General features: G+C 35.7%; 2 protein-coding genes and 1 long non-coding RNA gene across 3 annotated transcripts; 2 read left to right on the top strand and 1 right to left on the bottom strand.

Annotated features, from left to right (window-relative positions):
* Nucleotides 1-4,737: 4,737 nt before the first annotated feature.
* Nucleotides 4,738-5,609, bottom strand: LOC121264622. Its single transcript, XR_005940535.1, has 2 exons — nucleotides 5,206-5,609; nucleotides 4,738-5,128 (listed from the first exon to the last, which is right to left on the bottom strand). It is a non-coding gene; the product is annotated as an uncharacterized LOC121264622 (long non-coding RNA).
* An 8,365-nt stretch (nucleotides 5,610-13,974) lies between these two features.
* Nucleotides 13,975-16,000, top strand: LOC121265926 (nudix hydrolase 15, mitochondrial-like). The gene is made up of 4 exons (XM_041169585.1): nucleotides 13,975-14,287; nucleotides 14,455-14,597; nucleotides 14,711-14,830; nucleotides 15,785-16,000. The coding sequence occupies exons 1-4, from the start codon at nucleotides 13,975-13,977 to the stop codon at nucleotides 15,995-15,997; spliced, it is 789 nt and encodes a 262-aa protein (XP_041025519.1). The 3' UTR covers nucleotides 15,998-16,000.
* Nucleotides 16,001-17,458: 1,458 nt separating this feature from the next.
* LOC121264621 (ammonium transporter 2-like) lies at nucleotides 17,459-22,235 on the top strand. The gene is made up of 4 exons (XM_041167888.1): nucleotides 17,459-18,375; nucleotides 18,529-18,814; nucleotides 19,186-19,289; nucleotides 21,701-22,235. The coding sequence occupies exons 1-4, from the start codon at nucleotides 17,740-17,742 to the stop codon at nucleotides 22,136-22,138; spliced, it is 1,464 nt and encodes a 487-aa protein (XP_041023822.1). The 5' UTR covers nucleotides 17,459-17,739; the 3' UTR covers nucleotides 22,139-22,235.
* Nucleotides 22,236-26,361: the final 4,126 nt, after the last annotated feature.

Here is a 26,361-nt window from a genome sequence, read left to right as displayed (position 1 = left end):
TCCAGTTTCCTTTACAAACATGATCGTGCGTGCAATATGCCATGTACATGAACAACACCACAACAACCAACAATTCACAATACCAACCAAACACACAACTCAGTCCATAGTCCATCCGACCCCCGAACTCCTCGGACTCAGTCCGGCATGTCCAACCAGTTCACAATAATATGAGTTAGTGCAAAAATATATTTAAATCACAATAGTTCTTTGAAAAAATACTTACAGTGCTATATAATAATTTTCAAAGGATCATGGAGCTGCAAAAGGTGGCGACACAGCAACGTAACAGTGTAAAATACACTGTGGCCGTGGGTCTCAAATACCCACTTTTGAATGGGGATAAACTAAGACCCGAAATTGATAGGGTAGGGCCTGGAGAGGTCGGTGAAGCCAATGGTGGAGAAGAAATCGGACGGGGAGAGAGAGAGGGGTGCGTCGCGCGGGAGGGGGGAAAACTGGGGAAAGAAAAAGAAAAAAAGAAAGGAAAGAAAAGAAAAAGGGAAAAAGAAAAATTGAGGGAAAGAAATGAGGTCCAATCCTCACATCTTAGGTCACAGAAAATGATCTAACGAAAATGATTTTAAAACAGCAAATCAATTAAATTAAATTAAACATAATGATACAATGAAAATAAAATAATTAAATCTCACAATCAATTAATTTAAAAAGAAGAACAATTTAAATGTACAACAATAAATAAATATTAAGAAAACATAACAATTTAATTTCACAATTTAAAGATCATAAAATAACCCATTTAAAATATCCGATAATTATAAATTAAGAGAATAAATTTTTGAATTATTAAAAATAATCCTTCAGTGAAAATACACTAAAATACGGGATGTTACAAAATGTAAGTACAAGATTGGTTTCTCAAATTGTTTCATTGGTAATGCTATTGGCAAGAAGGGCGATATTGCATTATTGTGGAGAAGGGATGTAGATTTAACGATTCTTAATTATTCTGATTACCATGTTGATGTTGTTGTTAATGATGTTGCGGTTAACGAAGGAAAATGGTTTTTAATTGTTGTTTATGGGTATCCTGAGATCATTTACGCCATAGAACTTGGGATCTTCTTAGGGGTTTGTGTTGGTCGAATGGGGAACCTTGGTTAGTGATAAGGGATCTGAATGAAATTATGTTTTATCATGAGATGCTGGGTGGGAAACCAAGACCTGAGAGACAATTGGTAACTTTTAGGGATGTTGTAGAGGAATGCAATTTGCGTGATATGGGTTTTAATGGTTATAAGTTCACTTGGTCAAATAAAAGGGAAGGAAATCAATGTATTATTGAAAGGCTTGATAGATTTTTAGCTAATTCAGTGTGGTGTAATTCTTTTCCAAATGCAAGAGTGAGCCATGGTGTTGTGGCATATTCAGACCATTTACCCATTTACCCTAAAACATGATGACCTTTTCGATTTGAGGATATGTCAGTGGGTGCCAAAGATTGTGAAGAAATTATTAAAGACCAATGGAGGAGTAGTACCCAATCAACTATAGAGGATGTCGTGGGTATGATTAAACCGTGTGGGGTAAAACTGAATGCATGGAATATGAATAAGTTTGGCCATGTTCAAAAGAAGCTTCAGCAAGCAAAATTGCAGTTAACAAAGCTATATGAAGATAATCGTGGTTATGATATGTCTGCACTGAATATGGCAAGAGAGGAGGTACAACTTTGGTTGGAGAGGGATGAGGTTATGTGGCAACAGCGGTCAAAGGTGTTGTGGTTAAAAGAAGGAGATCAGAATTCTAGATATTTTCATATAGAAGCCTCGCAAAGGAGAAGAAAGAATAGGCTGGTGAGAATTCCAAATGATAGTGGTTAGTGGCAAGAGGGCTCTAGTAAAGAAAAAGTGATTCTTGACTATTTTAAAGACTTGTTTACTACAGCCAACCTGAGTGATTCTCTGGACCTTTTGTCTGTTTGGAGAGGCAAGATCACATCAAAGATGAATGAAGAGATAAGTAGAGAGTACACTGAATTGGAAGTCAAGGACGCATTGCAGCAAATGAGTCCTTCTAAAGCTCCAGGCACGGATGGCATGTCTCCAATATTTTTCCAAAAATATTGGCATGTGGTTGGGAGTTCTGTTACTGTACCTGTTTTACATGCTCTTAATTCAAGTTCTTTTCCCTCAACTTTGAACCATACTTTCATTACCTTAATTCTCAAAAGGAAATCTCCTCTTAGAGTGGCTGATTATAGATCAATAAACTTGTGTAGTGTCGTATATAAATTAATTGCTAAAGTCCTTGCAAATAGGTTAAAAATGGTGTTATCTGAAATTATAGGGGAGAGTCAAAGTGCTTTTGTTCCGGGACATTTAATTACTGATAATGTTTTGATAGCCTATGAGATAATGCATTTTTTGAAGCTTAAGAAAAAAGGAAAAAAGGGTTTTATGTCATTGAAGTTAGATATGAGTAAAGCGTAGGATAGAGTTAAGTGGGGATTTTTGAAAACTATTACGGAGGTGATGGGGTTCAGTCAAGAGTTTGTCAATTTGAAAGTAGCTTTGTGTGCTAGTAATGGGGCTGATAGGAGAGTATGGGGCTACGAAAGAAATGGGGTGTTCAATGTTAGAAGTTGTTACAAGCTTATTTTTGTCCAGCAGAGATCCCAGGAAGCTAAATCCTCCTTTTCGCGTGTCCATAGTATGGTCTGAAAAAACATTTGGAAAATGCATTTGCCTAATAAGATAAAAATATTTGCATGGTGTGTGTGTGTAAGGATGGATTGCCTACGAAAGAGAAATTATTATTAAAACATGTCCCAAATGATGGGAGATGTAATTTGTTTGATGCTGAAAATGAGGGGTTATATCATGCTTTGGTGAAATGTGCGCATTTAAAAATGATTTGGACAGAGTATATCCTTGCCCTTGAGATAGATAAATTATTGAATGTCTTTGAGTTGGCTTTTAATTTATGCAAAGCTAAACAATATGAAAATTTGTCTACTTTCTTTGCTTTGGCATGGGGGATTTGGTGTAGGAGGAACAAATACATTCACGAACAGGTTCTCATTTCTCCTCATCAAGTTACTGAACATGTTGTTTCACTATTGAAAAGTGATAAAGGGGCTCAGAGACAATCAAGGTAGCAAGTGAGAGATGCATATAAATGGAAGCCACCATATCTTGAAGTGCTGAAATTGAATGTTGATGGAGCTGTCTTTAAAGAGATGGGAAAAGCTGGTACTGGTGCAACTTTGAGGGATAGTTCAGGCATAGTTATTATGGCTGCAAGCTCCAAGGAGGATGCAGTTACTGAACTTGAGCAGGTAGAGTTGCTAGCTCTCTTCTGTGGCCTTCAGTTTTGCGCAAGCATGGGAATCGAGAAAATCCAGGTGAAGAGTGATTGCTTACTAGCTATAGAACTACCGTTGCATCAAGATAACATGGAAAGGTCCAAGTTTGGTGGTCTTTATTATGAGATTAAAAAGTTGTCATCTTGTTTTGGGGAATGTTTATTTACACATATTTATAGATAAGCAAATAAGGCTGCTCATTATCTTGTTAAATATGCGAGAAATGTTGATAGAATCCACATGTGGTGGGATTGTATTCCGGACTTTTTATCTCAAATTTTGTGGTTTGATTTATGTCTGTAATTCCTCTTTTGATTAATGAAGTTCATGGTTTGTAAAAAAAAAAAAAAAAAAAAAAAAAAAAAAAAAAAAAAAAAAAAAAAAAGGTAGTATTGAGCGATAGTAATAGTGGCAATGTTATATAAGGTGAAGATCAACAGAACCACATGCACGGAGTGTTTTGAATTAGTTTCAATCCATTTCAATAGTAACAATCAGAATTGATTGATTGAAGTTGCTCAGAGTTTTAAAATATATATAAATGCATGCAATTAATTAAAGGATGATAAAGGGTTTAAATCTGCTGAAAAAGAATCATCGGTGGGGCGGCTCATGGCCCGAATCGAAAAGGACAGGGACGGATCAAGATTAGGCCATGGAGCTAGAGCAGTGATTTGGGGCACGTTGTACGTGTTCAATTAATGGGGATTGAATCAAACCAGATCTGTAGAAGAACAAGCAAAAAACCAATGAAAAACAGAAACAGAAGCCAAAACTAACAAGAGACCAGGTTGCTGCATGAATCTCTGAGAGAGATCAGAGAGAGAGAGAGAGAGAGAGAGAGAGAGTTTCAAGTAAAACATCTCTAAATTTTATGGCCCCATGCTCTTTGTGCGGAATGTCGAGACATGGATCCCATATTCGAGGTTGTAGTGGATAAGATGCTATCTGCATAGTGATGCGCTTGCATGCATCTAGCTAGGAAGTGTACTACTCAACCTCAACCTCTCCTTTCTAACTTTGAGAAGAAAGGAGTCAGGTAGCCTTTTTAGTCGAGTTTGAGCTATGCGTAACTAGAAATTGACATGGATCGATCTAATATTCGGCCAGTAATCATGGCATCATGTTTGTGTTGCATCTCAAAATTCCCGTACAATTGACACAGTATAGATGTGAAGAGCCAGGACCCAAAACCAGATCTTAAAAAAAGACTCGCAGCAAAACAAAACGGAAGAAGAAAAAAATGGGGAAACCCCATAAACATATATAATTTATTACTGGCTTCTAAGGAATATATATGTTTCTATAAACTGCCAATTGCGCGGAATTAATTAAAAATAGTATAAATATTGTATAGATTCCTTTAGAAACGTTGAGATGTGTCCAAAATTATATATGAGAATGTTAAATATACAAAACAAATGGTTCACATTCATTTGGATACAAGTACTCTGATATCTCTTATCTCAAAAAGAAATTAACAATATGACTAATCTTAAAGCAACAAACAAATTATGACTTGCTGGGAATTATGTATACACCAGCTAGCTAGCAACTTAAATAGAAATACACATCGATCCGTAATACGCATGCAGCAGTACCTCAAGAATTTTACAAATTGGGTTCAGTGCAGGCAGTGCTATATATTATACAGGTGCATGGACAAATTGATCTCCACATGAACTCTTGACATCAATGGATGCTTGCTGCTAAATCTGTATATATGGCTGATGATCTTCATGGACGTTGAAGTGCCCAAGGAAGCTCGGGCTGAGCAAGCTTGGGGTGATCATGAGGGCGCTTTAAATACAGAAATAAGACAATAAAAACAAGAAAAATTACAAAAACCAGTACGAGTATGAGCATCATTATCTCACCATGGAGACCGAACTTGGGGTCACCTGAGAAGAGAAGCTCCTCCTTTCCTGAATTTTTAGGAGCAATGAGAGGTGATAATTGTGCACTACTGGCCATACAAATGGTGTTGGAAATTAACGATATTCGATACTGCACGCTAGCTGCACTTGTAGTGATCTATGCAATAGATCTCTTGCAAAATGTGTGGAATTAGCTCGCTCGGCAAAACTGTGCTTGAGTCAGAGATATAAATGAAGGCCGAGCTAGGTGCTAGAGATGTGGAATAGGGGCAGGTGAATAAGACATTGAGTGAGACTGTCTTTTATGTCTTTATGCTGCATGCGGTGACAAATGTGAAACTGATAGATGGAGATCGAAGAGAGAGAGGAAAACGAGGAACAATCCTCCCTAGCTTCCTAACTTAGCTAGCCGTGCAGATAAGCATCCGGTTCAATGATTTGATTTACCCTGTTAAAGCTAGCTAGGACCATACATGATAAATTAATGCATGATAAATTTATGATATATGCCATATCAACCTAAATAATAAATTACTGCATGTTCTTTTGTTTTTAGTTGCATTTGGTGGGTTGAAAATGGACAGCTCGATCGATACAATAATGTAGCCTTAATTTTGTCTAAAAGATCATTTCAACGAAGAGATATTGATTAATTATCTATAATAGTTGCATTAATCAAATTTTTATATCAAAATCAGTCATTATCGATGTCTAATAATAATTAACTACGTACAAAACTCAAATAGTTTACGCGCCAAAATCTTTCATTCTCGTGATTTATGTAGTGGAAGCATGAGAACAAATGGCGTCTACTTATATGATAATTATTGCGGCATCTATTACGATAATTATTGCTAGCTGTGACGTTTGATAAGTTTAAACAAATAAAAATATGAATGGATGGTGTGAAATTAATCACTTTTGTCTTAAAAGTTAAATTTATACATTTAAATTATTCCTTAACGCTAATCTTTGTAGCTTAGATTCTCTGTAGTCCCAACACATGAAATACTTTTAACTCAAGACTCTTATATATGTTGGATTTGTGGAGTCGGTTTATTATTGTGGCAATTTGATTTGATGACTCGATCTGACCAGGATTCATTACGATTCTTTTATGATATTTCAATGAGCTTTGGGCCGGTGGGCCTAAGCTAGAGTGAACATGGACAAGCCTTGTAGGGGGTTCACCAAGAAATGTTGTTTTTACCCTGTTTGTGATTTGAGAATCATCAGACAAAAAGTTTACTCGATCTTCACGTGACAGATCGCTCAATCGAAGCATAAATAGAGAGTTCGCTCGACATGTCGCTCTAACGAATATTAGACAGAGAAATCACTCGAGCAAATAACCCCATCATTGTAAAATTAAGGTTTCCACCATACAACCTTATAAACATGTAATTATGAATAGTATGAACAGTCTGGAACAGCGTATTTTCACCCTGAAGTGTATTTTGTCATTCCTCAAGAGAATAAAATCTTTTGCAGTTTCGTAGACATAGGCACATTGCCAAACCATGTAAATCTTTGTATTGTGTGATTGTTTTCTTACTTTATCCTACTTTCCTTACACTATTTTTCACAACATCCTACTCTAATGTCATATGAAATTACTATTTATCCTAAAAGTTTAAGGCATAAATCATGTCGTAAACATATATATATATATAATATTATCTTAACATATAGTTACAATTTTCATTCACCAGGCACAAACTACCACATATAATATTTTTTGTACCCCAAACTATATAACAAAGATAATTAATCCTTACAATAACTTTCTTTGTTTTTTTTTATTTACACAATTAACACGGTGTGAATTGATGAAGCCTTTTGTAATTAAGATGCAAAATTAAAAATTTGTGGTAGTTTGTAAGTGAAAAATGTAATTTCTTCAAATATATAATATACATATATACACGGTAGTTTGTAATTTGTGGTCATGCAGTGCTAGTCTTGTGGCTTCCATTCAATAAGATTATATCTGATTTATCATATATTATATATAGATAATTGTTCATGTTTAAAAATTATGTGAAACAACTATATATTAATGTTGTTATAATATTGATTAATGCATGGTCGGCTAGAACTCTTGGATTTTTATCTTTTTTATCATGAAACTTATAACAATGATCTATATATGCTTGATTATTATTATATATTGAACGCTTTTTTTTTTTCTTTGACAGAGATCAATGCTTTTATAGTAGACGACATTTCCAGGCATATATAGGCCATCAAATGACTTTCCAACATTTAAAAAATTCACGTTTCTGAAGATTAATTTTCAGTAGGCCATATTTCTTGGTTATAATTATTAATTAACTGTAAAAATTATTCCAAGGATCCAAAATTAATCTTTGTCATGTGTTTCTGTGAATTATCCCGCGGTATTAATTCAATGATTGAGTTATAATATTACCAATTTTCCTTTTTTTATTCCAATTATTTGGACGTTGATTCACTGCTTTTGTTCCCGCCCGCGTATAAGTACTCTTTTGTTTTTTAATAAGCTTTTTCATAATACTTTGGTGGTATATAGTTTTTAATCATCTTGAAAGTCGGAATCTATGTGAATTAATCATGCACAACTCTGACCATCAAGTAGTACCTGCTGTTTGTATATATTATAAATTATCATATATGTTCATTATTATGTTTAGCTTTGTAGGAAATAATGGTATATCAAAGACTATTTTGAAGTATAGCAGCGGAAATCAGCTAAAGAAAATACTGACAATCACACACAGAAAACACCAGGATTTAAGTGGTTCAGCTCAAAGTGAGCCTACGTCTACTGGTGGGGTCGGTATCATAGGTTTCACTATAAATAAAGATGGAATACATGAGAATAATACAAAACTTATTTCACAAAGAAGTTATCTTACTTAGCTCTCAATTCTCTCTAAAATCACTCTTGTAAAAACACACAAAATGAAAATTAAAAATTCAAAGTAAGAGGCGCCGTTTGATATTTATAGAAAACAGTGTACATTCACTTCTGAGAACATTGGCTCGAGCAAACTCTCGAGCGGGTGTCGAGCGAACGTAGATATTTGCCATTTCGCTCAAGCGAACATTCGAACAATGTCAAGCGAACTCTCGAACTTGCATTTCGCTCTAGCTGAATGTCGAGCGATGTTGAACGAACTCTCGGACTTGCATTTCGCTCGAGCTGAAGAACCTCCGCTCGAGCGAACATACACAGACACTATTTCAACTAGATTCAAGCCACCTCTTAACAAGCTTTATGATTATTTATAATTAATATTGATCAAGGCTTTTAAATTATATAATTCATAATATTGTATCATTTTCATACGTTAATAATCATAGAAGAAAATCATCGCTAAATTAATCTTAGCCCAAAAAAAAAATAACCATATATAAAGATTGCTTTCCAAGATAGTACTTACAAAGAAGTTTTGCACAAATTAACTAAACAAAATCTTCTCAAATTAACATTCTTCTAAATTCCTAAACTTATGAGAATAGATAAATTTAATTATTTTAATTATATTTTAGTATTCTACCTCATTATTCGGTTGGTCTTTCCCTTAATAAATTGATCCTAGAGTTGTAAGTTTTTTCTGTCCGGATCGGAGAAATCTACCAGACCAACCGGTTCGGTCTGAATCGAACTGGCCCAAAGTTGGGACCGGTCGGTCTCGATCTAAGAAATTCTATTTTTTCAATTTTCAGTCCATCCTAGATCGAACCAACCCCACCCCGGGATCGGACTGGGGAAACCGACTAGACCAATCGAATTGGCCAAAAGTTGGGACCGGTTGGTCTCAGTCTAAGAAATTCCATTTTTTAGTTTTAGGTCCAATCCCAGGATGGGATTTTCCTGGAACGGACCGGACCGACTAATTAGGAAAATATATATTTTTAATTTTTAAATATATTTATATATATTATTTTATATAATAATGATATAATTTTCATCTAACCTATTACCACTAACAATATAAAATTTTAAATATGTAATTATAGATTAATATTCTATTAATTAACTAATGTAAATTATCAATTAAATATCACCAATTCACTATTAACTAATTACTAACATATACATCTATGATCTAATTAAAGTTATTAGATAAATGTTTTGTAAAATACCTAAGTTGTAAGTAAATATAAAGCAATTACAAATATTATTGTAAATTGTAATTAACTAATGTATGATATCAATTAACTAACCTATCACCAATTCAATATTAACTAATTACTAACATCTACATCTATGATCTAATTAAAGCTATTATATAATTTTTTTGTAAAATACCTAATTAAGTTGTAAGTAAATATAATGCAATTACAAATATTATTGTAAATTGTAATTAACTAACCTATCACCAATTCATCATTAACTAATTACTAACATCTACATCTATGATCTAATCAAAGTTATTAGATAAATTTTTGTAAAATACATAAGTTGCAAGTAAATATAAAACATGTATGGATGGGACCGACCGATCGATTTACCTCCTGGACCGGACTGACCGATTTATATCCCTAATTGACCCAATACGAGAAATAAAATCAGACCCACAAGTTTATAAATAGAGTTAGTTTACATAAATTAGGGTTGTGTAAAATTTCGAGATTTCCGACTCCGCCGACATCTGATCCGATTCTGATTCCGACTCTGGAGTCCGAGTGGTCGGAAAACGGAGTCGGAGTGCGGAATGGCTCCGAATAAGGAGTCGGAGTCAGAGTTGGATTTGGACTTGGGCTTTGCTGAGCATATTTATGTAGTTATATCCAGAGCAAAGACGTGGGATAAGTACTCTTTATTCTATTAGTACTTTTCCATCCTCTCTCAAACATTTACAATTTATTATCCAAATGAAATTAATCAAATTATACAGATTCGTACCATCATTCTTCTCTATATATACATACATGCATGAATATTATTCACACGCATTTACATACATGTATCTGATCTAGTGATGAAGTTAATCCAAATTAATTAGCTCGATGTACTACCTTTGATAGGCATAAAATAATCACCCCAGTGACACCTGACTAAAGTTTAAAGACCCCACATGAGAAATTAAAGGCATATCGGTCACCATCAGCTTTTCTTTTTTCTTTTATTTTGTATATATTAAATGGACCACCAACATAAGCTTGTCCTTCGACTTCAACAATACAAAATATTAACAAGTAATTTATTATATATTCCCCACCATATAATTTTGCCGTCCCAATTGATTCATCCGTCCAAATACACATGCCAACTTCAGCATCTTTTTAATGTTTGCTTCATTCTCTGGTGACTGCTGCAACTTTCTTTGTCTCGTGTTTAAAGATTGGATCTCTAAGGGCTTGTTTGGGGTCTCTGAGACACAAAATTATTATCTGATCTCATCCTATCTTATTTCCAAACATAATTCAAATACAAAATTTTCAAACTAATCATTACAATTTTTTCAAACTAATCATTATAACTTTTGATATATATGGTAGTACTGGCACCCCAAAGGCATTTTAATTTGTCTCCAAAACTTCCTATATACACAAAACAAACACCCTAAGTCGACGTACAACTCGATCTGTAAGAAATGCAGAGAAACAAACGGTCTGACTCCAAACGGAGGTCGGAACTAACGGTCCGACTCGGAATGGATGTCGGAGTTCCAACCTTCATTCGGAGTTCCGATCGGAGGTCGGAGTTCCGACCTCCATTCAAAGTCAGACTCCGACTCCAGTTCGGAGTAGGAGTCAGAGTTGGAGGAACAATTTGGCTCCGTAATCGTTCCTCCGACTTCAGAGTCGGAGGTCCATCGGAGTTGGAGCTTAGCTCTAATATACAGTTCCCAAATAGGGATTGCTCATACAAGCACATACAATTATATTTAAAAAAAAATTACAATAATATGCTTCTTAAAATGATTTTTTTCTCCTTTTATCCTCATTCGTCAATGGGACTGAACAAGCATTCTTCTACTCAAAATTGTAAATAAAATTTCTCTTATAAATATTTAGGGAAAATAGAAAAATCGTCTCAAATTATATATATACGATCCAATTTATTACTCTCAGTCCCTAAACTAAAAGTCTCCGCAATTACCACCCAAACTACTAAAAAAATCACAACAAAGCCCCTTAATTTTCGACTTGAAAAAAAAAATGCCCCCTAAAACTTTTCAAAAAATAGAAAACACCCCAACAACTAATTAAAAGCCCATATCAACAACGGCAAAATATGATCATGAGTCGACACGATGGTACCAAAAAATGCACGCAGGCCGCTTTCATGATATATAAAATGAAGTGTATAAAATGATTATATCACATCATTTTATTTAATTAAATATCACACTAATTATTAGACTTATTTATTAAGGAAGAGTTTGAACCATACGTTAAGAGGATTTTTAAGATAAAATATAGAGAATTAAATCTATAGTTTTTCATAACCTCTACTTTTTAAGAATAAACGCGATTTCACATGATTTCATAATTTGATGTATGCAATTTAATAAAATGCCAGCCGGTTTCCTCGAAATGATTCCGGGTGATAAAGCAAACCGCATATATGCATGCAGTACTCTATCATCATCTGTCGATGACATATGCATGCGACTGGGATTAGCTTGTCTGATCGGATAAAGACCATGAAATATAAGGCCATCGGGGCCCCATGCATTATAAAGCACAGCCAAATTACTTGTACTAGTATACATCGTCACCTCAAGGCCGAAATTACAAATATCGGGAAAAAAAAAAAAAAAAAAAGCTCATGATATTGGGTATTTTCATGCTTTCTCTCTAGTTTTTTTTTTTTTTTTTTTTTGGTTATTTTTATGATATCAATATTAATTATAGAATAAATATAGATAGAAGTTACTGTTAAAAACAATTATTTTACACATATAATGTGATATCATCTAAATCACGTATATCTTAAATTTAAAATAAAAAAATTAAAAATTAAAAATAATCATATAGTAAATATAAATTACTCTTAATTATAACGTGACTTCCCGTAAATTTGGTGGCTTTGGTGTTGGTAGTGGTAGGCGTAGGACAGAGGAATCTGAGGCCCACAACAGGATATTTTATTTTTTAATGGGTGTACCTGCCGATGGGAGCGCAGAAGCTACCTTCTATATGCATGATGCCACAGCAGTGCATGTGATGGAATAGCAGTACAATTAATAATTGTGCTAACACGGTACTACTGCATCCTCAGGACTTTTATAAGAATTTCATGAACACTACTGCAAATTCAGACCGTCACAAAAATTAAATAATTTCGCCGTAAACTAATATTTTCGTCAATTTCTTATAGCAGCAAAGTGGTCATGAAAGAAGAGCCACAAAAACTATCTTGCAGCGATAATTCAAATTATTGCATATTAATGGACCATTAAATATTATTAATTCATATCAAGAGGATCATAAATATTATGATTATCAAATTAATAGGGTGTACGTACATTATATATATTGAAGGCCAGATTATATCTTTGGGAGGGCCGATACCGACTGATTTAAAATACTCGTATCCTTTTTATTTATTTATAATAATATAAAATAATTCAAGATACAAAAAATATTATCAACATACTTATCACAAAAATTACTTGAGTACTATTATCATGTATTTACACATGCAATGGATTCCATCTTCAATATAGAGATCACCGTTAATTACCAGCTTAATTCAAAGTGGTATAAGTTGCTGAAAAAAAGAGAGAAGCTGTTGGTAGAGAACAGTGAGAGAATAATTGAAAAAGAGACTAAAAAGAAATATGTAGGAAAGTCATATACATATATATTATCTATGGATTAAAGAATTTTTATGTCATAATTTTTTTGGGGCCAAAGTTTATATTATGAATAGAATTGTAGATTTATATATATATATATATATATATATATATATATATATATAGACTTAATTGGTACTAAAAGAAGTCTTAGCAAAACCCTAAATATGTTTATATTTTCTTTTAGAGAAAAACGTGATTTTCTATTAAAATTCTTGTGTACGTATTATGTGAGCTAGTTCTTTTTTTAGTTTTCTTTAAAGGAGGGGGGAAGATTTATATAAATTCTATGATATATTAAGGTATACGTGTTTTCGTCACTTTACTTTACAAATTAATAATGAAAAATTATATTCATCATGTCCATATAATATTTTTTTCTCTTATTAAATATGTGATATATAAATGATAAGTAGAATAATTCAATTGTTTTAAGAAGAATACAATTAAAAAATTTTAAAAAAATAATAATAATAATAATAAAAGAAGTACGGTATGTAATGTACGAGATAATAAGGAACAAAGCTCGTTTCTAATTTGGGTGGGTGGGGGGAGGATCGAATTTCACTTGGGAGGGATAAGAAAAGTTGGGCCGGGGCATCTGGGAAGTTCCTTATGCGATGGCATATATACTTCGACCCAACTTGCACAATACATATTAGCCGACACTTCGACCCAACTCGCACAATGCATATCAGTCGACAATCGGTGAAATCCCCTTCTTTGTCATCTTTGTGCCCTTGAAAATCCATTCTCATGATATGCTTAGGTTCTTATGAATATGCTTAATTTATTGATGATGGGGTGGGAGGCAAAGGATTTCCAGCGATATATATATATATATATATATATATATATATATATATGTATAATCTGCATGCCACAATATTGGTCCCCTGGCCCAGCTTTATAATTTTTTCTTTATATAGAAAATGTGCATGGCTTGCCAAGAACGTACTCCATTAATTAGATGGCTTATCTCGCATCTCAGCTGTGCCAGCTTGGTGAAGAGATTTCTGGAAGCCAACTATTCCAAAGACTTGCACAGCAGTTTCAGTTACCAAGACTAAAAAATGATAAAGTAGATCAGAAGGATCAATATTGTAGTATTAGGTCGGATTTTGGATCAGTTGTTAAGTCTGTGGCTGTCAAAAATGATCGGTCTCCTTGTGTCAATTGGACGGAGAGAAGAGCGGCGGTTCTGATTTGTCTCTTTGAAGGCGAAGAAGGTGAATTACGAGTTATTCTCACCAAGAGATCCATGAAACTGTCCTCTTACCCAGGTAGATATACACCACATATGTAGATATATATATATATATATATATGTGTGTGTGTGTGTGTGTGTCATGTGTGTGTGGACCTTTAGCGCCTGTTGGCACAGAAAAAGTATTGAAACGATTAAGGAGTGCATGAATTGATGCGATGTATGTTTCCATGTGACAAACAGGGGATGTAGCTTTGCCTGGTGGGAAATTTGAGAAAGGAGATGCAGATGACTCGGCTACTGCATTAAGAGAAGCCATGGAAGAGATAGGATTGGAACCTAATCTGGTTCGAGTTGCTGCCACTTTAGAGCCTTTTATTTCTCAGGTGCTAGCTGCATGTGTGGTTCATATCATATTTGATGATTTTCCATTTCATATCTTGTTTTAAATTAGCTGAATATCATGTTTTGTTATGTCACTTGATGATCACGCATGCAGCACCTACACAAGGTTGTCCCTGTGGTAGGCCTACTTGCTAGGAAAGGAAATTTCAGGCCTTCACTCAATACAGATGAAGTTGATAATATTTTCGATGTTCCGTTGGAGATGTTTCTCAAGGTTTTTACTTCTTAACCCATTTAATCTTGAGCTCTAATTACTTGATCTAGATTGGTTTTGGGGTTTATTTATGAACTCTTGTTATCAAATAGATAAACACAAAAGGATAATCGATCGGCAAATGATCATCAGGAAAAAAACTCTACCAAACATTTGAACGCAAAGTCCAAGTACATCCATGTCTCACATTTTTGCAACACATGATGGTGACCTGCCCCCTTACCCTTGATTCTTTGGCCTTGAAATACAATGAAAAAGGAGAAATTTTTGTGCGGCTCTCTTTCCGTTTTTTCTATAAAGCGGGGGTTAGAGGAATTCTTCACCTATTCACAAAAGAAAAGGGCTGAAGACATTTGAATAGAAATACTTCTCCTAACTCTGTGAAAAGCATCTTATATACGACCAAGGAAAGAGACTGCCGGCCGGGGTGTGGTGTCATGTTTTGTGTTCCATATATGCTCCCCACCAAACTCAACCCCCATATCAACCATTCTTATTGACATGATAAATAATATCCATCACTTTTTGAGTTGTTATCATTTCATTTGACATCACCATATCATGTTTTCAAGCATTTTATATTAGAATTTAATGCACTTTCAACTTGCATTCTCTTAAAATGTTTAAAATAAGATAACAATCCGAGTGAATAAGAACAAAAGCGCATGAAAATAACTAGTGTCTGATAAACCAAACGGTTGTTTGGTAAGCTTCCCGGCTGGCGAGACAACTTGCACAGACATTTTTTTTATAACATTAAATGATATCAGATAAATAAATAAATAGCAAATAATTTCTAATTAAACATCTAAAAATGATGGTTATATATAAATTGGCACTTTGTATATCACATGGGTCGTCACAAAACTTTGCTCAGCAAAGAAGGCAGAAATGAATTAGACTTGCTTTTTGAAAGTCTCTCAATATGCTTAATTTTCTTATAATGTTTTGTAGGAAGATAATCATAGATGTGAAGCAAAGGAGTGGATGGGTAGGAAGTACATTCTACATCTATTTGATTTCCAATGTGAGAAAGGTTGTTTCCTCATATGGGGTTTAACAGCAAGCATCCTTATTCGCGTAGCATCTATTATCTACCAGCGTTCTCCGTGTTTCGAGGCCCATCTCCCTGACTTCCAAACAATTGCAAATCTACTACTTGAATAATTACATTGATCTATATGATCATATATGACATGTTCCGATATAAATGTTGCAGTAACTCCTCAACTCGTGTAGTCATGATCTGATCTGCATAACTTAAAAGTAGGGATTCGGAACTGCATGCATGTTAAGTTCAAGTGATCTTATAATGACCACTGATCAGCTCCAAACCAAATGTGGGATGAGAAAAGTATCACATTAATTTTATGTACTATGATGAAAATGAGATGTAGGTACAATATATAGCATCACTCTTATTGAAAAAAGATTCAATTTCAAGTGAAAGAGAGATATTTATATAAAGTCAGCCTACCGTAATTGTCACTTATGAACAACATTAAATACTCAATTAAGGAGATTGCTATAAAAAAAGAAATAAAAATAAAAATACTCGAGGAGCTAGATAAGTACTTGCTTCTTAAAATAGAAGGAATTGTCGCGAGAGGAGGGGAAAAAATGGACCAAAAATGTTGGCAGTCAAAGCTAGCATGAGTTAGCCCCAAAAGCCATGGATAAAGAATCCGTACAAGCATGTGCGATCCCAACCCACACGGTTCCGTACCTCGAGTCATCTACCATAGGGCTGCTACCCGCATGGTGCGAGGCGGGGGGTGCCCTTCCCCGCACCCCGCCCCGCACCATGCGGGGTTGGGGATTTCCCCACCGCCCCCCGTCCCCGGGAGGCGGGGCGGGGTCCCCCGCCCCGGTGCCGGGGGGCGGGGGAAAAACCCCCACCCGCCCCGCCCCCCGCCATTATGTTAAAAAAAAAAATTTTTTAGTCTAAAAATATTTTTTTAGACCAAAATTATAATATATTTTAAATAATAAATTAAAATTTATAAATATAAAAAAATATAAACTCATTAGAGTTAGATTTTGGATTGATTTGGCCTCCTAGGCCAATCTTTATATAGGAGGCCAAGGCAATACAATAGTCATCCTTAAGCAATGTGGGACTTAGTAGTAAGTCCCACATTGCTTAAGGATGACTATTGTATTGCCTTGGCCTCCTATATAAAGATTGGCCTAGGAGGCCAAAACAATCCAATGACTTGAATATAATTTTAAGTCTTTTATAAATTGTGTATATCTATATACAATATATTTATTTAATATATATAAATAAAATTTTTTTTTTAATGTGGGGCGGGGGCGTGGGCGGGGCCCCGCTGGGGTCATCCCGCCCCCCGCCCCCGCTATACCCTCTCTATGCGGGGCGGGGCGGAAGCCGAGCGGGGCAGCGGGGGCGGGCCACCTACCAAACGCAACTACACAACGATTTCACGTTGGACAGGTGGAAAAAACCAAATGTTTGTTTTTTTTTTGTTGGAAATTAATATATATACATATATATATATATATATATATATATATATATATATATCCAACGCTTCCGAAATCCCTCTTTTCTTTTTTGTCTTTTTTGGTTAAGTTTTCTCACTATAGCCGCCATATGTAAAAAGCAACTGAATTTTCACACGAAGTCTCCCAAGAATTTAATTCCATCACGCAGTCAACAAAAGACCGTCGACGGACTCTGCATCGAGCATTAATATACATCAATCTCTCTCTCTCCCTCTCTCTCTCTCACCCCCAACTACAAAGGGACCGGCTAGCTAGGGAGGAGAAAGCTTAATTTCTAGGAGAGAGCTTAATTTCTATATATATATATATTTGCGGTGGCTGAAGAACCAAACCTCGAACTCGTACGTAGCTTAATTACCCCGATCGGCTAGATCAGCCACATGAACACCACACCGGCCTACGGAGCTGTCAGTCCAGCCGTGCCACTATGGCTAAACAAGGGCGACAACGCATGGCAAATGACGGCGTCGACTCTCGTAGGCCTCCAGAGCATGCCGGGCCTGGTCATCCTCTATGCCAGCATTGTCAAGAAGAAATGGGCAGTAAACTCGGCCTTCATGGCTCTCTACGCCTTCGCCGCTGTGCTTATCTGCTGGGTCCTCGTCTGCTACCGCATGGCCTTCGGTGACGAACTCCTCCCCTTCTGGGGAAAGGGCGCACCCGCTCTTGGCCAAAAGTTCCTCGTCCACCAGGCCAGAGTCCCCGAGAGTAAGCACACTACTGAAGGTGGCCGTGAGGAGACCGTTGAGCCCTTTTATCCGATGGCCTCGCTCGTTTACTTCCAATTCACTTTCGCCGCCATTACCATGATTTTACTTGCTGGGTCTGTTCTGGGGCGCATGAACATCAAGGCGTGGATGGCGTTTGTCCCTCTTTGGCTTGTGTTCTCCTACACCGTCGGAGCCTTTAGTCTTTGGGGTGGTGGCTTTTTGTATCACTGGGGTGTCATAGATTACTCCGGCGGCTATGTCATCCATCTTTCCTCAGGAATCGCCGGTTTCACTGCCGCTTATTGGGTACTATATCTATTTCATTAACCTTTCACCAATTTATATTTTAAAAAAACCTTTCACCAACCAACCAAATTTCTCTCTTCTTTTCTCTTTGGTTACATCAGTTTTATTGGTATATATGAATCTTTGAAGTGGACTATATGGTACTATATATAGGTTGGCCCGAGGCTAAAGAGTGACAGGGAGAGGTTTCCTCCCAACAACGTCTTGCTTATGCTTGCCGGTGCGGGGCTGCTGTGGATGGGATGGTCAGGTTTCAATGGTGGAGCACCATACGCAGCAAACATTGACGCTTCAATAGCAGTGTTAAACACAAACATATGTGCGGCGACGAGTCTTCTTGTCTGGACGTCTCTGGACGTCGTCTTCTTCGGGAAGCCTTCGGTGATAGGTGCTGTTCAAGGGATGATGACCGGACTAGTGTGCATTACTCCAGGAGCAGGTACACACGTGTGGCCAATATATATTTTTCTATATTCATAAGCCCCCCAAAGATGACTTTCTCAGTGGCATTAATGTGGTCCCGCCAGTTCGATGAAAAGAAAAAAAAATTGTCCATCAACTCTAACCTATATATAGCTAGACATGCAAACGAGTCTTACATTATATTTATTTTTGTATAAATATTCGGATAGTATTAATTAAATTAAAATATGACTATTGTATTACTTATTTTAGGTATTTTTTTTTCATTTGAATTCCTCAATTTCAAATAAAAATTTGAAGGATTTTTTTTTTTTAATCTTTTTTAGTTATATATTAATTAATTAATTAATTATGATCGATGAATATTAATGGTGACGTTGCGCGCAGGGTTGGTACAATCGTGGGCGGCTATAGTGATGGGGATTCTTTCTGGTAGCATTCCATGGGTGTCCATGATGATCCTTCACAAAAAGTCTACTTTGCTACAAAAGGTACGTAGCGTTTTACATGCGGTATTAGGTCATAGCCGACAGAAGTGGAAGCTTGTTCCCACCACTAGCTAGCAGTACTCTAATTTTGCCTCTATCAATTAATATAATCTTGTGAAATTATGCATTAATTGGTTGGTTAACTAAGGTTGTATTAATTAATATTTAAGTCTGTAACATGATGAAGCATGCAGGTAATTTCATGATGTGGTTAATTTCATAAATTCAAATGTATATATATATATATATATAAATATATATTGAAATGAAGATCATATATTTCAATTACACGTACGATGGCTTTTGAAAGATAACGTCGAAAGCCCAAATAAGTCTATATATATTATGTGGCCTGGTTCGACTTTTAGGGTCCACATGGTATCACTAGGCGAAGACTATAGGAATATTCATTCTCTAAAATTTGAGGTGGAATTAGGACGATTTGGTTATATAAAATTAAAATATCTCATCTCATTTTATTTTATATAATTATTATAATTTTTTTAAATTTTTATATAAAATATAATACATAATTTAATTTTTTTAAATATTAAAATAAAAATAATATTATAATAATATCTTATTTAACTTTTAACAAAACATATTATTGAATTACGTAACCATTACCATTGATGATCAGCTTCTCTTTCGGAAAATTATTTGGATAATAATTAATTATTTGCTTGAAGGTGCGCGCGCGCATCGTGTCTTACCGACGTACGGACTTTTCTGATCAGGGTCCTGGTCTTTTCAATTTTAGTAGTTGGGATGGGAGGGATTTGTTACGATCTTAAGGGTAATATATATATATATATAATATATATATATATGTATAGATGGCTTAATTGATATTATCTTTTTGGTTGGAGAAGTTGTTAATGCCACATGCATCCACAGTAGGCGTCTTTGTTTTTCCATCTAAAATAGTAATTTCAGTACTAAATATTCTTGTCTCACTTTTGTCCTTTTCTCGACGTTCCTTTATCATCTTTCTTTCTAATTACCTTTTTATCTTCGCTATATGGTCCCATTGCAATAATGGTAGACAACTCTATATATGTCATTATATATAAAACCAGTCAATCATTTTCAACGACTTAATTAGTCCGCTTTGTTTGAATAGTAAGATTATATGAAATGAGATGATTTTAGATAAATTGATTGTTAGAATATTATTATTATTTTAAGATTTAAAAAAATTAAATTATTTATTATATTTTATATAAAAAATTAAAAAAATTGTAATGATAAGATGAGATGAAATGAGATTTTAGACAGTAGTATTAATATGTTCACATTTTGAGTTGCTCTCCCATCTACATATATATATATATATATATATGCATGAATATTCAATCTAATATAATTCAGAACTATTATAAATTCATGACTATTTATAATATATCTTAGAAGTTAGTTGGGTTTTTTCTTTTTTAACCCACAAATTAATCAAGTTACATGAAGAATGTTAAAAGATAGATAAAATAATAATAATAAATAAATAAATAAACATGGACCTTTAATTTGGAGGTCATTTTTATTTTATTTTATTTCAGGATTCAATCGAAAAGGCCTTTTATGATCTCCAATAATATCATGAGATCAGCCGTTGGATCCAAATAAATTCCAGTACTTGTGTTGTCTTTTAAAACTTTGACTTTTTGTCTTGGGTGTTCTTCCTCTCTATTATATATATGTTTTCTTTTTTTTCTCCTTCTTTCTTCAATATACAAACATTCTAAATTCTAGTAGTCATGATAGTCAGCAGTCTAATTATTATACGACCATGCATCAATCTTTTTCAACTATGAAATAATTGATAACCACATTTTCTTCATTCTGATCTTATCCTTTAGGATTAGGTGATGATGAACTGATCATGACCATAATGGTATATTGCACACAATTCAATGGTAATAATCCTTTCTTTTTCTTTTTGGTCTAATCATCCCGATCTGGTACCCTAATTTAAATCAAAAGAAAGATCGAAAAGCAGAACATAAAGAAGATCCGTTTCCCTTTTATATTTTTCCATAAAAAATAATTTAAATATTGGTCCATAAGTCAAAAAAGTATACATGATTAAGTTAATATTCTATCATTATATAATATATTAATGGAGTTCTTTAATTTGTGGAAAGATTATGATATCTATACATAAATATTACTAATCCAACCCTTTTAGATAATTTCTTTTGAATTGTCAGAAGTCTGTAACCTGATTGATATAACTCTCAACATTTAAAATAGAAGTCTGAAATTCGAAACCTCCATTCCCAAATAAATATGTGTGTGTGTATATATATAAAAATAAATAATCTTTTGAATCAAATGTATAGCTAGCTAACACATTTAATAATATATATGTATATATATATGGTCTCTCTACTAATTTTATGATTATTTATGATTAGGTGGACGACACTTTAGGTGTATTTCACACGCACGCAGTGGCTGGGCTATTGGGAGGGCTTCTCACTGGGCTTTTCGCAGAGCCAGAGCTTTGTGCACTCATACTCCCAGTAAGCAACACAAGGGGCGCATTCTATGGCGGAAATGGTGGAAAGCAATTCCTCAAGCAACTGGTTGCAGCCTTGTTTGTGGCCGGTTGGAACTTAGTGTCCACGACCCTAATTCTTCTGGCCATAAGGTTGTTCATCCCATTGAGGATGCCGGATGAGGAACTGGCAATTGGAGATGACGCTGTGCATGGAGAGGAGGCTTATGCTCTTTGGGGTGATGGAGAAAAATATGACCCTACAAAGCATGGTTGGAATACATCATCCTATGCGCAGGACATTACACCATCTCCATATGTCAATGGTGCTAGAGGTGTGACCATCAATTTGTAAGCCAACCGGTTTAATTATGTATCATTCCCGCCCACTTACGTTAGAATTAAATATACCACACTATATATATAATGCCTTGGAAAATAGTTTTGTACAACATGAGCATGTATGCATGCATGGATGTGATCTCTTTCTCTCTCTCACACACACTGTATTGTCTGCATGTATAAACCCTTCAATGTATGCGTAATATATGAAACCGAGAGTACTTTAATATTTAGGGGTGCTTGTTTGGAGAGTGAGATGAGATGAAAATTTTGTGAATAATAATAATATTCAAAATTTTGGAGACTTCAAAAGGTTGGAATTATTTTTTTATTTTTTATTTGAAATTTTGAAAAAGTTGTAATGATTAGTTTGAAAATTTTGTATTTAGATTATGTTTGGGAATAAGATGAGATAAGATGAAATGAGATCGTATAAGAATTTTATATCTCATCTAAAGCCTCAAATGTAATAATATTAATGTTCTTCAACTTCGTGCATCGTGGACATATATGGATCATTAATGTATTTGAACCAACGGCTAGCATTCATCCCTTGTACATTAAAGATCTTCTGATTATCCAAATTTCCCTCTATAGTACTATCAATTTGAATGGATGAGGGAAAGAGGATTTAACCAAGAAAGACACGTCCATGACGAGTCTCCTCTCTATTTCTCTCTAAGATAATAGAGGTAGTGTGGGTAGTTACCCTTGACCTTCCCTGAAGGGCAAGTCTTCTTGAGCTACTGGCTATGGAAGGAAATTCTAGAGGAGGGATGGTGAGGTTGGAAGAGCTATGGAAGAATCTTAGATTAACGGAAGAAGAGATTGAGGTGTTAGATATTGAAGATGGATGTGAAGAATAAGTTTGGGAAAAGGGTGACTGAAGTGTAATTAGAAAAATCTGTATGGATAGGGGAATTGGTGTGGAGGTTATATCCTCTACAATGGAAAAAATTTGGCAGGTGAGCAAGCCTGCTGTGTTTTAAGAAGTTGGAGAGAATGCATTTGTGATAACCTTCAGGAATCAAACGGATAAAATGCGAGTGATGGATGGGAGTCAAACGGATAAAATGCGAGTGATGGATGGGAGGCCTTGGCTATTTGATAACCACTCATTTGCTCTCTACCTGTTCTATGGTTATTCTCAACCAAACCAGTGGAAATTTGACAGGGAGGTATTCTGGGTTCAGATCCATAATATGTCTATGGTATGTATGACGAATGGTAAAGGGAGTCAGATTGGTGAATCGATAGGGAGACTAGTGGAGGCAGATGTCCCAGTAGATGGTGTTGGTTAGGGAAAGTTTCTAAGAGCCCAAGTTAAAATTCCCCTAACGAAGGTTGTGGCTAGAGGTTGAATGATTAAAGTAAATGGAAAAGGTGTTTGGATGAATTTAAAGTATGAGAAACTGCTAAGAATGTGCTTCAAATGTGGAAGAATTCTCCATGATGATACAGGATATGATGAGGGTGCTTTGAAGAGTGAAAGTATGAGTGTGGCGAATTCCCAATTTGGTGCATGGCTACAAGCAGAACCACTTTCTAGAAGAAAATCTTATAATGGCTTACGGTCTGGAGAGAGAAGAGGAAGACAGTGGAAGGATAATGAATGCAAGAGTGGTGGGGCTGATGACATTGAGACCTCTTATAGTACTGAAGGATGGAGGGTGTTGGGAAGGGAAGTGAAGGGAGTGGGAAAAATTGGTGATGAAATGGAGGGCCAAAGAAAGGTAGATGGGGAGGACAGATCTGTAGGGAGGGGGAAGGGGGATGTAGGTGATGAGGAAGAGATGAGTGTTCAAGAAAAAGCTTATACAAATAGGGAGCAATGTATGGGGGTGGATGTAGTACAAGTGGGGAATGGCAGTGATGGAGAGGATGGTGCCAAACAAACTATGCAGAAAGGATCGGGGGGTGAAAATGAGGAGGTGGAGGTAGAGCTTATGGTGGTTGTGGATGGGAGTGTGTATGGAAAAGAAGGGGAACTACTAGGGGTGGAACCCATGGTACCCATGTGAGATCACAAAAGAAAGTGGGAAAAAAGAGCCAAAGAATAAGGTAAGATTCAAAACCCCCCTAGTTAGCTATCTGTTAAAAAAAGGAGTTTATTGTATGGATGTGTGGGGGAAGAAAAAAGTGTGGGTGTTAAGAAATTGAGAAATGGAGGTGGTAGTACGGACTTTACTACTGGACAACCCCACCAGGGGCAATGAAGATCCTTAGTTGGAACTGCTGGAGGCTTGGAAACCCTCGGACAAATCAGGTCCTTTGCAGGTTAGCGAGGGATAAGCAACCTAACATTGTATTTCTCATGGAGAAAAAATTGAGATCCATCAGAGTAGGAGATTTACAAAGAAGATTGAGATTTGAGGGGTGCATGGTGGTAGAACCGAGAGACATGAGTGGGGGGGGGGGGGGGCAGATTATATTATGGAAAATTAAGGATGAGGTAGAGCTGTGGAATTATTCACAATGGCATATAAATGTGTGGGTGAAGAGTAACAGTGGGGCATCCAAGTGGTTATTGACAGGTTTTTATAGAAATTCAGATTCAACGAGGAGGAATGTCTCATGGGAGCTATTATTATCCATCAAACCCCCTTTTGAGATGAGATGGTGTGTGGTTGGTGACTTTAATGAGATAGTATCTCAAGATGAAAGGTATGGAGGTAGAGAAAGAAAGGAGGGACAGATGGAGTTATTTAGGTGTGCATTAGAGAATGGAGGATTGATTGATCTAGGTTGGAAGAGGAACAAATAAATATACATGGAGCAATGGGCATGGGGATGAAACTTTTATTAAGGAAATGTTGGATCGTGATGTGGCAAGCAAGGGATGGTTGGCAGGCTTTTCTGAGGTGGAGGTAAAGACAATAGTGGCATAGTGCTCTGATCATATGACTATCTTGCTATCTTGCTCAAGGGGTGGGGTTGAAAAAAGAAACATGAGGAGAAAGTTTAGATATGAAATGAGTTGGGATAAGGAGGGGGATTGTGGAAAAATAGTGGAAAGGGTATGGAAAAGACCAACTACTATAAGGGGACACCTGAATAGAATCCAACAGCAACTTAATGGAAGTAGATAGGAACTACGTACATGGTCAAAAGATTTAATAAAAACAAGGGGCAGCTATCAAGGTGAAGTCTGAAATGTTAAAGAATTTAAAAGAGATAAAGGGGTCAGAGCAGACAGAAGAGATCAAGAAACTAAGTGGGGAGTTAAGCTCCTTACTAGAACCGGATTATCTATGGTGGAAATAGAGGGCAAAGAGACACTGGCTGCAGGATGGTGATCGTAATATAAAGTTCTTCCATGCGTGTGCAAATTAGAGAAGAAAGAAGAATACTATCAAAATGGTAGTTAATGCACAGGGTCAACAACTTAAGGAAAATGGAGAAATTGAAGAAGCTTTCTGGGGGTATTTCACAGAAATTTATTCATCATCTCAACCCTCTACTACTGAGATAGATAAATGTGTGTTAGTAACTAAACCAAAGATCACAAATGAGATGAAAATGGGACTAGATCTGGATTTTAAAGTTGAAGATTTGGAGAGGGCTCTAAAGTAGATGTCTGCATTAAAATCCCCTCCCGATGGTTTTGGGGTAGGTTTTTACCAAAATCATTAGGGAACTGTGGGAAGGGAGACTTGCCTGGTTGGCCTGGAGTTCCCTCATGGAGGAGATCTGATAAAAGGCTTAAACCATACTCATATTGCTATGATACCAAGGGTGAAGACACTTGAATCTGTGACGGATTTCAGGCCAATTAGCCTATGCAATGTGTTGTATAAGCTAATCTCTAAGGTGTTAGCAAACAGAGTAAAGAAGGTGCTGCATCAAATTATATCCCGAAATCAAAGTGCTTTTATTCTTAGTAGGCTCATTACTGATAATATAATGGTGGCCTTTGAAGTGTTACATTTGATACAAACCAAACAAAAAGGAAAAACTGGGACTATGACAATTAAATTAGACATGTCAAAGGCTTATGATAGGGTGGATTGGGCTTTGTTGAAAGCAATGACGAGAAGATTAGGCTTTGGTGAAAGGCTGATTGGTTTGATTATGAAACGTGTTACATCTGTGAGCTATTCAGTGTTGGTAAATGGAAAGCCTAGTAAGGTCATTGTTCCATCAAGGGTTTAAGACAAGGGGATCCCCTTTCCCCATACCTGTTCATAATATGTGCAGAAGGTCTAAGTCAATTATTTCTGAATGTTGAGAAAGAAG

The sequence above is a fragment of the Juglans microcarpa x Juglans regia genome, chromosome 5D, assembly GCF_004785595.1.
Source record: "Juglans microcarpa x Juglans regia isolate MS1-56 chromosome 5D, Jm3101_v1.0, whole genome shotgun sequence".
Classification (NCBI taxonomy): Eukaryota; Viridiplantae; Streptophyta; class Magnoliopsida; order Fagales; family Juglandaceae; genus Juglans; species Juglans microcarpa x Juglans regia.
The sequence above is the reverse complement of the archived record's forward strand: the minus strand, read 5'-3'. Positions and strand labels throughout refer to the sequence as shown.

What these genes read in the sequence shown, in the direction of transcription:
- LOC121265926 (XM_041169585.1), top strand. Translation starts at nt 13,975, where the DNA reads ATGGCTTATCTCGCATCTCAGCTGTGCCAGCTTGGTGAAGAGATTTCT. An exon ending in TAGAGCCTTTTATTTCTCAG is followed by an intron (nt 14,598 to 14,710) that starts GTGCTAGCTGCA and finishes TCACGCATGCAG; the next exon opens with CACCTACACAAGGTTGTCCC. An exon ending in CGTTGGAGATGTTTCTCAAG is followed by an intron (nt 14,831 to 15,784) that starts GTTTTTACTTCT and finishes AATGTTTTGTAG; the next exon opens with GAAGATAATCATAGATGTGA.
- LOC121264621 (XM_041167888.1), top strand. Translation starts at nt 17,740, where the DNA reads ATGAACACCACACCGGCCTACGGAGCTGTCAGTCCAGCCGTGCCACTA. An exon ending in GTTTCACTGCCGCTTATTGG is followed by an intron (nt 18,376 to 18,528) that starts GTACTATATCTA and finishes TACTATATATAG; the next exon opens with GTTGGCCCGAGGCTAAAGAG. An exon ending in GTGCATTACTCCAGGAGCAG is followed by an intron (nt 18,815 to 19,185) that starts GTACACACGTGT and finishes CGTTGCGCGCAG; the next exon opens with GGTTGGTACAATCGTGGGCG.